The 14753-nt window shown below is 36.2% G+C and overlaps 1 protein-coding gene and 1 pseudogene across 1 annotated transcript; one reads left to right on the top strand and one right to left on the bottom strand.

Moving 5' to 3' along the window:
* Nucleotides 1-2226: 2226 nt before the first annotated feature.
* LOC126601023 (uncharacterized) lies at nt 2227-3149 on the bottom strand. Its single transcript, XM_050267746.1, has one exon. It carries the CDS (start codon nt 3048-3050, stop codon nt 2415-2417), a length of 636 nt encoding a protein of 211 aa, XP_050123703.1. The 5' UTR covers nt 3051-3149; the 3' UTR covers nt 2227-2414.
* A 7921-nt stretch (nt 3150-11070) lies between these two features.
* Nucleotides 11071-11644, top strand: LOC126599065 (uncharacterized; annotated as a pseudogene).
* Nucleotides 11645-14753: the final 3109 nt, after the last annotated feature.

Here is a 14753-nt window from a genome sequence, read left to right as displayed (position 1 = left end):
ATTGAAATATTAAACAAAGTATCAAAATTCAACCAACATAATTGTCAAAACATACTAAAAATAGGGTAGAATATATAATATAAAATCGACTCATCACATGTACATTTCCACATATTTCTCCCTGTAACGAAGGATAACTTTTGTCCCAGTATAGGTGAGGCAAGGAAGAAAATCGATGCCGAATATTGATAAGTACTTTTTGGCTACCTAAGCTCCTCATTACAGTGAAAGAAAATTAATTTTGTGGAATATATATAGGGTACGATATATAGATATGGGAGACTTTGGATGTGGTCCTTAGTTATGAATATTCTTTGATTGAGACCTTGTTGGTTTTAATTTTTTATCGAGGTCCCTGAAATTAATGTGATAATTTATTTTTATGTACGTTACTATATTTTTTAAATTAAAAATTAAAAATTTTAGTTGTTTATATAAATGAGATTTTAAATAAAAAAATCATAATTTGTGGGATTAAAAATATTAAAATATAAATATACTATTGTGTGTGTGTGTATATGTTCATCAAAATTAACCAAAAAAATTATTGTATCAAAACATGGGTACATTCTTCAAAATCACAAAAAAAAAAAAAATATTAGGCTTAATAACATTAGTAAATTTCTTCGATTAAACTAGACATGGATACATTTTAAAATCAAAGAAAAAAAAATGTACTCATATAAGTTTAAAAATGGATCAGAGAAAAATTGAATAGATATTATAAAAAAAAAAAAGACAGTACATTTTACATATAACAAATTGGTATATTTAAGAATGAGTACATTTTAAGAGTAAAAAGTTTTACATGAATGGGTACGTATAATTAGCATGGGTACATTTAGCAAAATAAAAAGTACAAAAAAAAATATGGGTACAAATACAAATAAACTTTAAAAAAATATGGGCACAAAAAGAAATTAATATATGGGTATAAATTAAAACTGAAAATAAAATTGGTACAAGTTAAAAAAAAATTGCAAATTAAAAATGGTTACAAACTAAAACTAAAAATATATGATAAAAAATTTAGTCATAAATATAAATATACTAATTGTAACATTTTTAACATTAAATGAATATATTTAGAAATAAAAAAATATTTTATTATTGAAATAATTAATGATGTTATTAATACTCAAGGACCTTGATTAAAAATTGAAAATGAAGAATAAAAATTGAAAATGAAAAGGATTTTAATCAATGGAGTAGCAAAAGGAAGGATAAGGTCCTACATATGTATATGTATATTGTATATTTACACACACACACACACACACACACACAAACACACACATATGTATATGTATATTTACATATATTTTGTCACACATTTTGTAGGGCCTATTCCATAACTTTTTTCAAGAATTTGAGCCATCTATATTCAATTCATCATTCATACATCATCCTTGCTGAAAATTAGAGAACTCCAAAATGATTAAGACATTCATTTGAAATGAAGAAGAAAGACACTAACACTAAAATAACTATCAACGGTCATATAGTTTAGGATTTGGATGATTTTTGGTACATATGATCTTTGAGGAAAAACCTAAAAAATACACGGTTAGATCCTTGAAATACATAACGCAGTGGGGTCCTACAAAATGTGTCAAACCCCCCCCCCCCGCCCACCCCTGCACACGAGATCCTAACTCATATATATTTGGGCGCGCGTGTGTGTATGTGCGTGTGGCAAATAATGTCATGCGAAAATTGCACGTGCTTAAAATTTTCACGGTTACTATTAGTTAATTATGAATTTGGATGCTCACATTCTGTTATCTTTAACTCATGCCAAATTGGTGCTTGACACTCCACAAGAAGAGTATATATAATTGTAAATGATCTTTAATCTAGAGATCCAAGACCACATTTACGGGTCATCTATCTATTAGGTGATGTGTTCACTTATTACTAACTTGTCATAATAGATAATAGTTGATGTAGTAAATAAACATCTTCCATAAAATGGCTTGTTAATGTGGTCCCTTTAACATTGCTCATGCTATGTAAGAAAGAATTTTGTTTACTGGTTAACTTACGGTACTGGCGCTCAAGTTGGCATTTAAACGTATAAGGCAGGTAATGAAGAAGTACTAATATTGCAAGTTTAGACGGTCATTGTGGACAAGTCAAATGCAATGGTATAGTCCATTGTGGCTACTCAGACATTTAGGTTTGCTGCTTAGCGTCAACACCCCGCTGCTCAACTCAGATTTGAAGTGTTTGAAACTATATATCTTATTTTGTTCTAATTTTGTGAATGCATGGAAGATGATTTGTAAGCATATGTTTCTATGTTCAATCATATAAAAGAAAAAAGAAAGTACCATCTACAATAAATCCAAGGCGTACACTGAGAAACATAAAAAACAAATAATAGTAATAATCTTCATCTCGGAAGTGTCTTATCATTTGCACTGCAAACTTTTGAGCATCTTGGACGACAGATCGAATACAATGGTGCAGTCCATGGTGGAAGCCTTCTTCTTCTTCATTATAAGCATCAATTCAACCTTTCCGGTCAATCTAGCCGTGCTGTTGATAGTCAACACTCCGCTGCTCAATTCGCTCCCAAAATTGGAACTGCTTAATGCACTTGAGTTCAAGCTCACCTCAACGTTCATTTTTTTGGTGGAAAGCATTCCTGCCTTGCTCTTTGGAGTAACAACTTGTCCGATAACTGCGCCTTGGTACAGAAACGTGACAGTGCTAGCATCAAACTTGTAAGGACCCCAGTTTGTGTTCTTGACCCTGATTTGCGTTGTGAATTTTGTGTCAAATGAAGGCGTTGCTGGGACAGAGGTGAGCTCTTGGACGTTGATGTTGCCTAGCCTGACCTTGGGGGTCTTAACTTTCATAACTGTGAGACTAATCACAGTTATGACAATGATCTGAAACACAACGAAAATAGCAACATAAATGGCCAATTTGATTCTCTTCTTGCGTTTCAGCTCATCAGCGGATAGCAAAGACTCTGCATCACTTCTTTGGTAGCCATGGTTTTCTGGGGCTGAAGGATAAGCCTGTTGGGTCTTCTCAGCCATGTCTCTTTACTTCTTTTCTGATATAGAAGTGATTAGCTTTGAGTTTTAAACAATGAAATTTTCAAGTGAGGGAGTTGTTTGCGGAATGATGGAAGAGGTGTGTTGTTATATATAGCGTTTGGAGTGTGACCAATTTCAAAAAGTTATTTAGTGGAATGAACTTCCTGGAAATTGAGACTTAAGGGAAGTATTTTATCGCAGACGCAAACGCGTCCAAAGCCATGGTGCAAATTGTTGACTTCTAGATAATCGGTGCAGATTGTTGACTTCTAGATAATCGATGACTTTGGTAAAGTGTGTGACTTTCAGATGTTTGCTTTCAGCCGTCAGGAGATGACATTATCTCTTGTCGTATTCTATTTTTTATTTCTCATACATTTTTTATTAATTTCAATTTTTTGATCTTTCTCAATTTATTAGATCCAACAATTCAAAAATTAGAAAAGTAATGAAAATGTTTGAATATCACATCCCATCTCCAAATGACAAGTGAGAACGTGATGTAGGACCTATATTTATTCTAACTTGATTTATTCCTTTTTTTTTTTTTTTGAGTAAGATAGGCAAGCAGGAATTATATTTTCCAGTTTTCCATCTGCATTTTATTTTGGGAGCTTTATATATATAAACAATAATTTTTACCATATTTCAAGGAATTCTGCTACTTTTTAAATATGTCAAAGAGAGATAAAAGTATAAAACTACATAAAGCCTAGCCCAAAAATATGAAAACAATGTTTGAAAATACCAACAATACGCATAAGATTTTAGGCTTTTAATAAACCCAGCCCTCACAACTCCAACAAAATTAATGTGTCATAAGTTTAACCAATCCTCGACTATTGATGCAGAACAAGTTTTGAAACTATATGTAGTATAAGTTTGTATCATATATTACTATAATTAGTTCAATCAGGCCTGAACCATTTTTGTAAAATCAGTTCAACCCTTCTTCGATAATTTTTGCAGAATCAATTCGACATTTGTTGACAATTTTTGCAAAATTAGTTAAACCTGTCCTCGACCATTTTTGTAGAAGCAGTTCAATCTGTCATCGACCATTTTTGCAGAATCAATTCAACCCGTCATTGACCATTTTTACAGAATCAATTCCATTCATCCTCGATCATTTGCAAAATCGGGTCAACCTATCTTCAACCATTTTTATAGAATCAGTTCAATCCGTCATCGATCATTTTTGCTGAATCAGTCCAACCCGTACTTAATACTTGTAAGTTCCAAAGAATTTACCTTTTTATCAATCAAATTAATTTCAAAGTTAAGTGACATCATCCTTCAAATTAAATTAATCACTGTGTATTAATTTAATTTCTCTTGTGCAAGCTCCATCATGTATTCAGTCCTTTGAAAGTTGAATGAATGATGTCCAAATGTATAAGATTATAAGATTGACACTTGTTTTGTAATTTGGTCTTTTGTTCACTTGGATCAATTTTTTTTATCCATTTAAAAAGTTTGGGGGCATATTTGATGTACCTGATGAAATAAATAAATTTGAATTAGGTTTACTCAAGTCTCGTTCCCAAGTGTAAATATAATTGTTTTAGCTTTTGTACTAGTCAACCTCAACTAATGATGGGAAGCTCCTTCCTGCGGCAAAAATGTGTAGATACCCAACCTCCACATACTACATCATCTCTTTGAAGTTTGAACCCGGAGAATCAAGGCGTCTAGGTGGCACGAACAACTTCAGTGCTGAGGAGAGAAGTGTGAAAAGATACAAAAATAAAGGGTATTTTTGTAAGTTAAACTCTAGAGGAAGAAAAAAAAGTAAATGATGTCATATTTCACGTTTATTATTTTTTGTCTCTCATTGAAATGTTTAAAAAATGTTGTCTCAATATAAAATTAAGTATTAGAAGTATACTCTATGTGTAATTTTTTTCTTTTATTTAATTATTAATTCTTGTTTATTTATGCCATCTTAAATATACAGGGAAAAAAAAAAGAGAGCGAGCTGAGTGCATAGGAGGAACAGAGTGTTGCTTCAAAAAGGATCGAATGTTCTAATTATAAAATTAAAGATTGAAAGAGGCCTGGGATTATTCATGCAAAACCAAGAGATTAAGAACTTAATTTATTTTTCTAGCTAATATTTTGTTCACGTGTGATTGAAACGATGAATATAAAATTTGTGGCGCAACAATTCTAATTTATAACGGTAATGGAGATATCACCCCATTTGACATACCCAGACTCATAATGTCCATCTAGACTCCAAAACGAGTTGTGCTAGCCTATACCATAAATGTAACGAAACCATAAAGTGTAGTGAAATGGAAAATATGAATAAATTTAAACCTAAAAGTGGCTAAATATAAGAGTGCTCTTGTGAACGAGAATGAACCAATTTCATACGTGATGTCAGAGCATAAGAAAAATACAATAAAATTAGAATAAGGATTATAGCATCGGAAGTAGTCTCCGATACCCACGTTTACCAAAAATCCTCGTCAACAGGAACATTACCATTAAATCCTGGAGGAGCAAAAAATAAGGGTGAGTGGGCCTAAACAATAAAGCTTTATAAAAACCTTTTAGAAAATATAATAACCCCTCGCCGTAAAACAAGTATATTTTCCAAAATATACATACTATGTAACCTGTAATATCACAAGAATGCCATACATCACAATATTGCGTAAATAAACACATAACAACTGATATCACATAATCTCGTATAAACAAACATATTATATCGAGTGCTCATCGACATATGTTGACACATGAGTTCATGCAGAGATATTCTAACATGAACATGACTTGATGTAATAATGATTTACGCTCTAGTACTACAATCACGTGAAGACTGGCGCTATGTACATCACATACGAATTCTAATTACCTATACCAATCTAGGATACGACTGACATCTACAATGGATCTAAAGTGAGCGTACGGTGTGATGTGAACATACATGTGAAGCCTGGCCCTAGCCTGGGCGAGTACTAACTCCGATGCAACAATGACGAGGAGATAACGTAAATAAAATCATACAGCGGTCGTAAATATAAATATGGCATCCCGTAATAATATGCATACATGTGCATCCCCTTGGATTCATAAAAATTTCACAATTTTCATCATCATGACAATTCTTATAATGTCAATTTAATTATGGCACCCCTTAGAAAATGCATTATTAATCTATGCATGGAAACTCAAATAATATATATACTATATAAAAGAAAAGATCCAATCACAGATACTTGTGAAGTCGTGGCCGTTCGAACGAGGAAAGTCGGAGTCTTTGATAGTAATGCCACCTAAGCATAATATTGGGACTCATTAGTAAAACTCAACTAAAACGATTAAATTTGGGAAAACAGAGTGCGAATTTAGAATCAGGGCGTCAAAATACACTAAGATGGGTCTTGAAAATTTTTTGTAAAAAGTCAACGGTCAACCTTAAAAAGTCAACTGAGCCGTCCCAGGGGTCAACTACGTTAGAACTTTAAAATTTCACTAAATGAATGCCACAAACGTACTAGGGGCATCGAAGTTAGCCAAGAAGGGTTTTCGAGAAAATTTCCAAAAAAATAAACACAAGGAATATTTTATTCCAAGAATAGTCTGAGCTCATTTCGGAAATTGGCCGGGCTGGATCTCAGGGTCGGATATGGATTCGAGTTTCTAGATACTTTTTTTTTGAGGGGCTGGGTCGACCTGGTCCCCGTTGTGGGTCTGGTCGCCGGTTAGAAGAAGAAGAAAGCAAGAATTTTGGCCGGGAAACTTCCACGGCTTTGTTTATCTTCAAATCTCAACCATTTCTCACAATCTACCTACCATAATGAAGCATAAGAGGAGAAGAATGGAATTATACCATCACTAGGTCCTGCCGTGGTCGAAATCTTACCGAAAAAGTGGGGAAGTTTCCCCTTCGTTCGTTGTGTGTTATTTCGTCACCAATGTCCACATATAAGTCCGGAAAACAACGTAAACGACGAAAAGGACAAGATTTGAGGGTTTTCGATCCTTACCTAGTCGGAAACGTCAAGCTCACCGGAGAAGACAATGAACAGTGGCCATGGCAGCCACTGTGCAGCGTAGGAGAGAGAGTTTGAGTTCGTGTTTGCAGCTTGGGGTCTTGGTTTCAATACTAAGACAAGGGTGAACCTCAATCGGCTGATGAGGATCGATGGTGATGGGTGTGATACTCCGATGAGTAGTGTGGTGGTAGTTCGGTAACTCTGCATTTGCAAAGCGAGAGAGAGGGAGAAAGACACGCGAGAGAGTTGAGAGAGAATTCCAATGTTAGTTTGGTGAAGCTCGCTGGATGAGAAGGTGGGCTGATTGACTCGGCGCCGGTCGTTACAGAGGGAGGAGAGAGTTGGAGTGAGAGGGACGAAGAGAGTTCGTGTTTGCAGCTTGGGGTCTGGGTTTCAATACTAAGACAAGGGTGAACCTCAATCGGCTGATGAGGATAGACGGTGATGGGTGTGATACCCCGACGAGAAGTGTGGTGGTGGTTCGATTCCGCTTGTGCCGTTTGTACTGTCAAATATTTCGAGAATACAGAGGATCAATGAAAGTCAACAATCTCACGTCTACGGGCATCTTCGTTAATTTACTTTTTTAAAATGAATAAAATCGTAAAATTAGAAACGGGTTGTTACACCATTAGTAACTGAGAGAGTATAGAATGATAAAAATCAACTAACTTATTAACTGAGAGAGTATAGAATGATAAGAAATCACCTAACTCAGAAAACTAAAGCACAGGTGAAATATTTTGATAGCAGACTAACTACATTTTACACCTTTCAAGTAAGACTTTAGACGTGATCCCTATTTATCAATGTTTTTAATGAAAACCATATTGGTTTTCATTTTTTTTATTGAAGTCTTTGGAATTAATGTAATACTGTATTTTGATGTAGGTTATTATAATTTTTAAATTAAAATTTGAAATTTGTAGTTGTTTATATTAATGAGATTTTAAATAGAACCCATAATTTATGGGAATAAAAGTATTAAAAGATAAATTATACTCTCTAATATATATATAGGGATAGGATCAAGGGACAAATATTTTTACACTTTCTTTGTAGTCTTTAGATTTTATAACATCCAAGGGTTCTTATCTAATCATTAAATGACATGTATGCTTATGTGAATTTTAACTAATATTAATATTAAAGGTAAAGTTAAAAATTGAAAAAACATTCTTTCTTCGATTCTCTATTTTTTGCTTCTGGGTTTTTGTTTGGATGTTTTGAAAACTTAGATAATGGGATTGGAAATGGGGGATTTTTTGTTTTCGTGATTGGGTTTTCGGTGTGGGTTTCGAAAGTTTCGAACTTGGTTGCATTGATTTTGGAAGTTAATACTGTCGTGCTAGTTTTAATTGACTGGGAACGTGCTTTTAGGTGCGATGGAAGTGAGTAATAGAGCGGTATCGAATCTGTTTCCGTTTTGTTCCAGACTCGGGTGTGGTTTCGTCGAATCGATTTTTGGACAAAGCAAGATACCAAGGCCTCCGAATATACACACACGGGCGCGCACACACACATGGACACATTCATCAAAATTAACCAACAAATTATTGTACCAAAACATGTGTACATTCTTCAAAGCAAAAAATAATAGATACTAGACTTAATAAAAGATTAAAGAATGAAATCGATCAAAGAAATAAATTGATACAATTTTAAAACCTTATGATATAAACTGAGAAAATTAAAATTTCATAACCTATTTCGATAACCACCTTAGGCCTCAAGAGTCTGAAACCCTTTGATATTAAGAGAGGAAATGTGATAAAGGGATACGACTTTGGATCTCTCCAAGTTAAACGCACCTCATCTTATTTTTATTTTAGAGTAATTTTTTTATAAAATCAATAAAATTTTATGATATTGAGATTAGGGTGATTATGTATAAAATAAATAAAAAGTTACAATATTAATAAATATATCAACAACATTTATGTTAATTATAAAAGGTCAATCATATATTGTGATACTTAAATGTATTTAAAATAAACAAAAATTACAAAACATGCCACTACAGTTGGCACACACTTCAAGTTACACCCCCTTTCTCATAGTTTTATACTTCGGAATAAGTTAATATGGATCAGACATTGCGTTGCATTGTCTGTTTCGTGATTCTGTATTATACATTTGGATTCAAACACTGCATTGTGGTGTTCATATACTGGTTTCGTTTTTTCCATCACTCACACGCCTCCTACATGTCTTTTATATTTGAATTCAGACACTGTAATGCAATGTCCGTTTCTTGGTTTTGTTTTTTACTTTTGGATTCAGACATTGTCTTGCAGTGTTAACGCAATGTCTATTTCCTAGTTTTGTTTTTTTCCATCACTCACATGCCTCTATGCTTTACACCTTGCGGGACTCCTGATTTTTACATTTGGATTCAAACACTGTAATACAGCGTCCGTTTCCTAGCTCTGGGAGAGAGAGAGAGAAGGATAGAATATGCTCTCCCCTTCCTGATCTCTTTCCCTTTCTCTCCCCCTCCTTATGCAATGCAGCGTTTGTTCCTGATTCTGCTTTTACATTTGAATTTGGACTCTGCAATGCAGTCTCTATTTTTATAGTTCTATTTTCCTGTGGATTGTAATTCGACTTTCTAAGAGATACAAGAATTGCCTTCCACCGTTCCAAACAAAAATTCAATTCCAAAATTATAAAACCAAAAGTGTTTAAAATCTGAAGCACAAATTGTTGACTGATATACACAGTAATGATACACATCAGCAATACACATCAGCAAGATTGACACATCAACAAGGTTGTTAAACAGTTGGGATTGTAGGAACTTAAGGATGGTTGTTAGTTTGTTATTAGCTTACTGTTGAAGCTAGGCAACTTGTATAAAGAGCAAACACTTCTCTGTAATTCGATTCATTCTGTGTAATGCAAACTTTTATTCAGTTTTCTATCTCTCTTTTAATTCTTCTGCAAGAGTTCTTCATTCAGTTCTTCTTCTTCGATTCATAGATTAGTGTTAATACAAATTTCGCAGATTTGATTCACTGCTGAATTTCATCCGCGAGCTCTTTCCACGGCGTCTTCTAGACCTCATCGGTGCTCAATTTCAACTTCTATGGCTCTAGGCTCCACAAACTTTGTTACTATATCCGGCAGCTGATGTGCGGCCACTCCTTCCCAAACCCCGTCGCCACCAGTCGCTTCACGATCTTGTGGAGGTTGTTGATGTAACTAGAAGGAATCATGTCAATTACGATGTCATGAGCATTTGAGATTTGGTCGTGCTGCTCGCAACCATTAATGACCTCTTCTTTTTCGTCGCAGAGAAAGATGGGAGAGAGGGAGGAGAAAGGATGGGAGAGAGTGAAGAGAGAGACGTGAGAGAAAGTCGTAGGGTGTAGATAAGAACAGAGAGGGGAAGAGAGAAAGCAATCAATAAATTAAAGTGAGAAAAGGATAGAATAGTTATTTTCTAATAACCTAAATCAATCATAAAGGCGAATTCGAATCACATTATTGTTAGCCCATTGTAAGGTTAAACCCACCCTCTCCCTTATTGTAGAGAGTATCGTTTGTTAAATAAAACTAACCTAAACTCATGTGGCATGCTTCATTTACCTGTGTATAATTATTATAAATATTTTAATGATATATTCAAAACCAAAATTGACCGTTCGATTTATGGTTAATTAGTAAAAATTTATTTGACTTATAGCTAAATAACCTATTTTTTTTTATCCGTGTGTAAGGTATGTCACATAAAAGGCTTCTTCCTAAAACCATCCATATTGACTATAAGTCTATATTAGACGCGTTTGGTTACATTTTAGCCATTTCGTTCTTATACCACTAAGCATCATATTTCATCTTAAATCCTTATATATAACCCACTACACTTCCATCATTTCCACAAACAAACTCCTTCCACTTCCAAGCTTTCATCCCACATAAAAAGAAACCAACAAAAGCTAGCAGATAACTTTTGTTTCAAGTTTCAAATTTCAACTTTCATATCAAAAGTCGAGAAGGATACTAACATGGCTGGGAAAAATAGCGATGCCGAATCTTTGCAATCTATTAATGAGCTCAAATGCCAGAAGAGAATCAAATTAGCTACCTACATTGGTATTTTCATTGTATTTTAGATCATCGTCATAACAGTGATTAGTCTCACTGTAATGAAAGTTAAGACCCCGAAGGTCAGGCTAGGCAACATCAATGTCCAAGCCCTCAACTCCGTACCAGCAACATCTTCATTCATTCGACACTAAATTCACAACCCAAATCAGAGTCAAGAACTCAAATTGGGGTCCATACAAGTTTGATGCAGGCACTGTCACGTTTTTGTACCAAGGAGCGGCTGTCGGGAAAGTTGTTATTCCTAAGAGAAAGGCTGGAATGCTTTCCACCAAAAAGATTGATGTTGAGGTGAGTTTGAATTCGAATGCATTGCCAAGCCGTTCCGCTCTTGGAACTGAATTGAGCAGTGGGGTTCTTACGCTGAGCAGCCAAGCTACACTGACTGGAAAAGTAGAACTGATGTTTATCATGAAGAAAAAGAAATCTGCCACCATGGACTGCACCACGACATTTGATTTGTCAGCATATTGACGGTCCAAACTTTACACTGCGCAGGAGGAAGAAATGCGGTAAAGAGGAGCTCCAGGCGTAAAACAGAAAGTTTGGATTAGTTCTAAATGTCGGATTGATTGAGGGATGAAAACCAGTTGCTTAGGTTAGGACTCCCATTCGATTAAATCTCTCAACAGTGAGATCAGAAAAGTTTCTTGCTACAGAAAACGCGGTCAAAGACAGATGGAGAGGTTATTTTCATAATCTTTTCAATGAAGGACATGAAAGGAGTGCTTCTTTAGGGGAGTTGAGTAACTCAGAAGAGTGTAGAAACTACTCCTTTTATCGTCCAATCAGGAAGGAATAAGTGGTTGTAGCTTTGAAGAAGATGAAGCATAGAAAAGCAGTGGGCCCAGACGATATACAGATCGAAGTGTGGAAAGTTTTGGGAGAGACAGTTATAACATGGCTCACTGACCTTTTCAATAGGATTTTGAAAACGAAGAAGATGCCAAATGAGTGGCGAACAAGCATTTTGGTGCCTATCTACAAGAATAAGGGCGATGTACAAAATTGCATGAACTATAGGGGTATTAAGCTAATGAGTCATACAATGAAGCTCTGGGAGAGAGTCATTGAGCATAGATTGAGGCAAGAGACACGGGTTTCGGACAACCAATTTGGGTTCATGCCAGGGCGCTCAACCATGGAGGCAATCTATCTCTTACGAAGATTGATGGAAAGATATAGAGATGGGAAAAAGGATTTACACATGGTCTTTATAGATTTGAAAAAAGCATATGATAGGGTCCCAAGAGACATTCTTTGGAGGATTTTAGAGAAGAAAGAAGTACGAGTAGCATATATCCAAGCTATAAAGGATATGTATGAAGGAGCAAAGACTGTCGTAAGAACTCATGAAGGAAAACTGAAAGCTTTCCCATAACTGTAGGATTACATCAAGGCTCATCCTTAAGTCCTTACCTTTTTGCGTTGGTAATGGATGAGTTAACAGGAAATATTCAAGATGATATTCCTTGGTGTATGCTTTTCGCAGACGATATAGTGTTGATAGATAAAACTCAGGAAGGGGTAAATGCAAAGCTTAACCTTTGGAGAGAAGTGTTGGAATCTAAAGGTCTTCGCCTAAGCCGATCAAAGACAGAATATATGGAGTGCAAATTCAGTGCATATGGAGGCCAAAACGAGTTAGATCAAGAAATACCAAAGAGCGACCGTTTTCGTTACCTAGGATCTATCTTGCAAAAGAACGGAGAATTAGATGGAGATCTCAACCATATAATACAAGCTGGATGGATGAAGTGGAAGAGTGCATCCGGCGTGTTGTGTGATCGTCGTATTCCACTGAAGCTCAAGGGAAAATTTTATAGGACGGCAATAAGGCCGGCGATGTTGTATGACACAAAATGTTGGGCGGTGAAGCATCAACACGTACACAAAATGGGTGTAACGGAGATGAGGATGCTTCGTTAGATGTGTGGGCACACGAGAAAGGATAAGATTAGGAAGGAGGATATCCGGGCTAAAGTAGGAGTAGCCGAAATTGAAGGAAAGATGAGAGAAAATCGGTTATGATGGTTTGGACATGTGCAAAGAAGGCATACTGACGCTCCGATTAGAAGATGCGACTATGGGACAGAGGTTCAGGGTCGAAGGGGTAGAGGAAGACCTAGGAAAACTTTGGAAGAGACTCTAAGAAAAGACTTAGAGTACTTGGATCTAACGGAGGACATGACAGAGGACCGAGCACAATGGCGTTCTAAGATTCATATAGCTGACCCCACTCAGTGACTTGGATTTTCCAAGTCTCCAACCGAGAAGTTTTCCCCACTCGGGAAATTAAGGGAACACTACCTCAACCTACATGCTCCACTCACAAAGCTTCAACATACAAGCTTCAATAAAAGAAAAATTCAAAGAACTTAGCGAAGAAGGCTTTGGTGTATTTAACACAATACGTTGAAATGAAGCAAAGCTTATTTATTGATATCCCCGATAAGTTACAAATATGTACATATACATGAGTCAAAATAAACAAACAAGAGGGAGCCTTCACAAAGGTTGCTTAGGAGAAGTCTCAGCAGTCGGTAGAGCCCTAGAAAGAGAAGGCACCGGAGGGGGATCATTCGGAGCCTCAGTACTGGACAGAACCCTAGAAAGATGAGGCATCAGAGGTTGATCATTTGGAGCTTCATTACGCGGTACAGCCCCAGAAGACGAAGGCAATAAATGCCTTTGGAACAAACCCACAAACCTCTAATGATCAAGTAAAACCTGACCATCAGATTCCTTCATCTGGTCAAGCTTCCTCTTCAAGTTTGTAGCATAGTCATGTGTGAGCCGGTGCAACTGTTTATTCTCATGCTTGAGCCCTCTAATCTCCTGTTTGAGACTCATCACTTCAGCCGCCAATGATTCAACTTGGCAGGTTCGAGCAAATAGGCGTTGGGCCATATTAGTCACAGAACCTGCACACTAAACACTGAGAGCCAGAGAATCCTTAACAGCCAAATCATCAGACCGTTTGGAAAGTAGTCTGTTATCTTTGGGAGTGAGAAGGTTCCTGGCCACCACCGCAGCGGTCATATCATTCTTCATCACGGAATCCCCAACGGTAAGAGGACCAGTATGGGAGACGAATGATGGGCGCCATATGTTGTCTGGAGAAGGCGTGGCTGCCTCTTCAACAAGGTTCAAGTCAAAACGACGATTTTTGGATTTCGTGATCTCAAGATTCAGGTCGGACATTTTCAAGATCTTAGAAGTACAACTTCAGGTCACAACTTCAGGTAAAAACTTATTTACACTGGAGGGGCCAGACATTTTCAAAAGTGTTGAAGAGAGAAGAGGTCGGACAAATGAAGATCTTAGAAGTACAAGAATGGAGCTTCTACAGGTGGAGATTCAAGTGTGCTTTGGAATTTAATGCCAGCCTCTATAAAAATCAGCACTTGACGGAGCTTCAGAAAACGAAGAGGCGCCTGCTCAGAAATCGAAGAGGCGTTTGCTTTCTCAAAAGCTGGGCTGCTCAGAGACCACGAGGGTCGATCTCAGAAATCGAAGAGGCGTTTGCTTTCTTAAAAGCTGGGCTGCTCAAAGACCCCGAAGGCCGATCTCAGAAATCGAA

Source organism: Malus sylvestris, chromosome 14, assembly GCF_916048215.2.
Source record: "Malus sylvestris chromosome 14, drMalSylv7.2, whole genome shotgun sequence".
Lineage (NCBI taxonomy): Eukaryota > Viridiplantae > Streptophyta > Magnoliopsida > Rosales > Rosaceae > Malus > Malus sylvestris.
Note: the sequence above shows the minus strand (reverse complement) of the source record. Positions and strands in the feature narration are given on the sequence as shown.

Bases quoted from the DNA above. Each gene is read 5' to 3' on its own strand.
- LOC126601023 (XM_050267746.1), bottom strand. From the start codon at position 3,050: ATGGCTGAGAAGACCCAACAGGCTTATCCTTCAGCCCCAGAAAACCAT.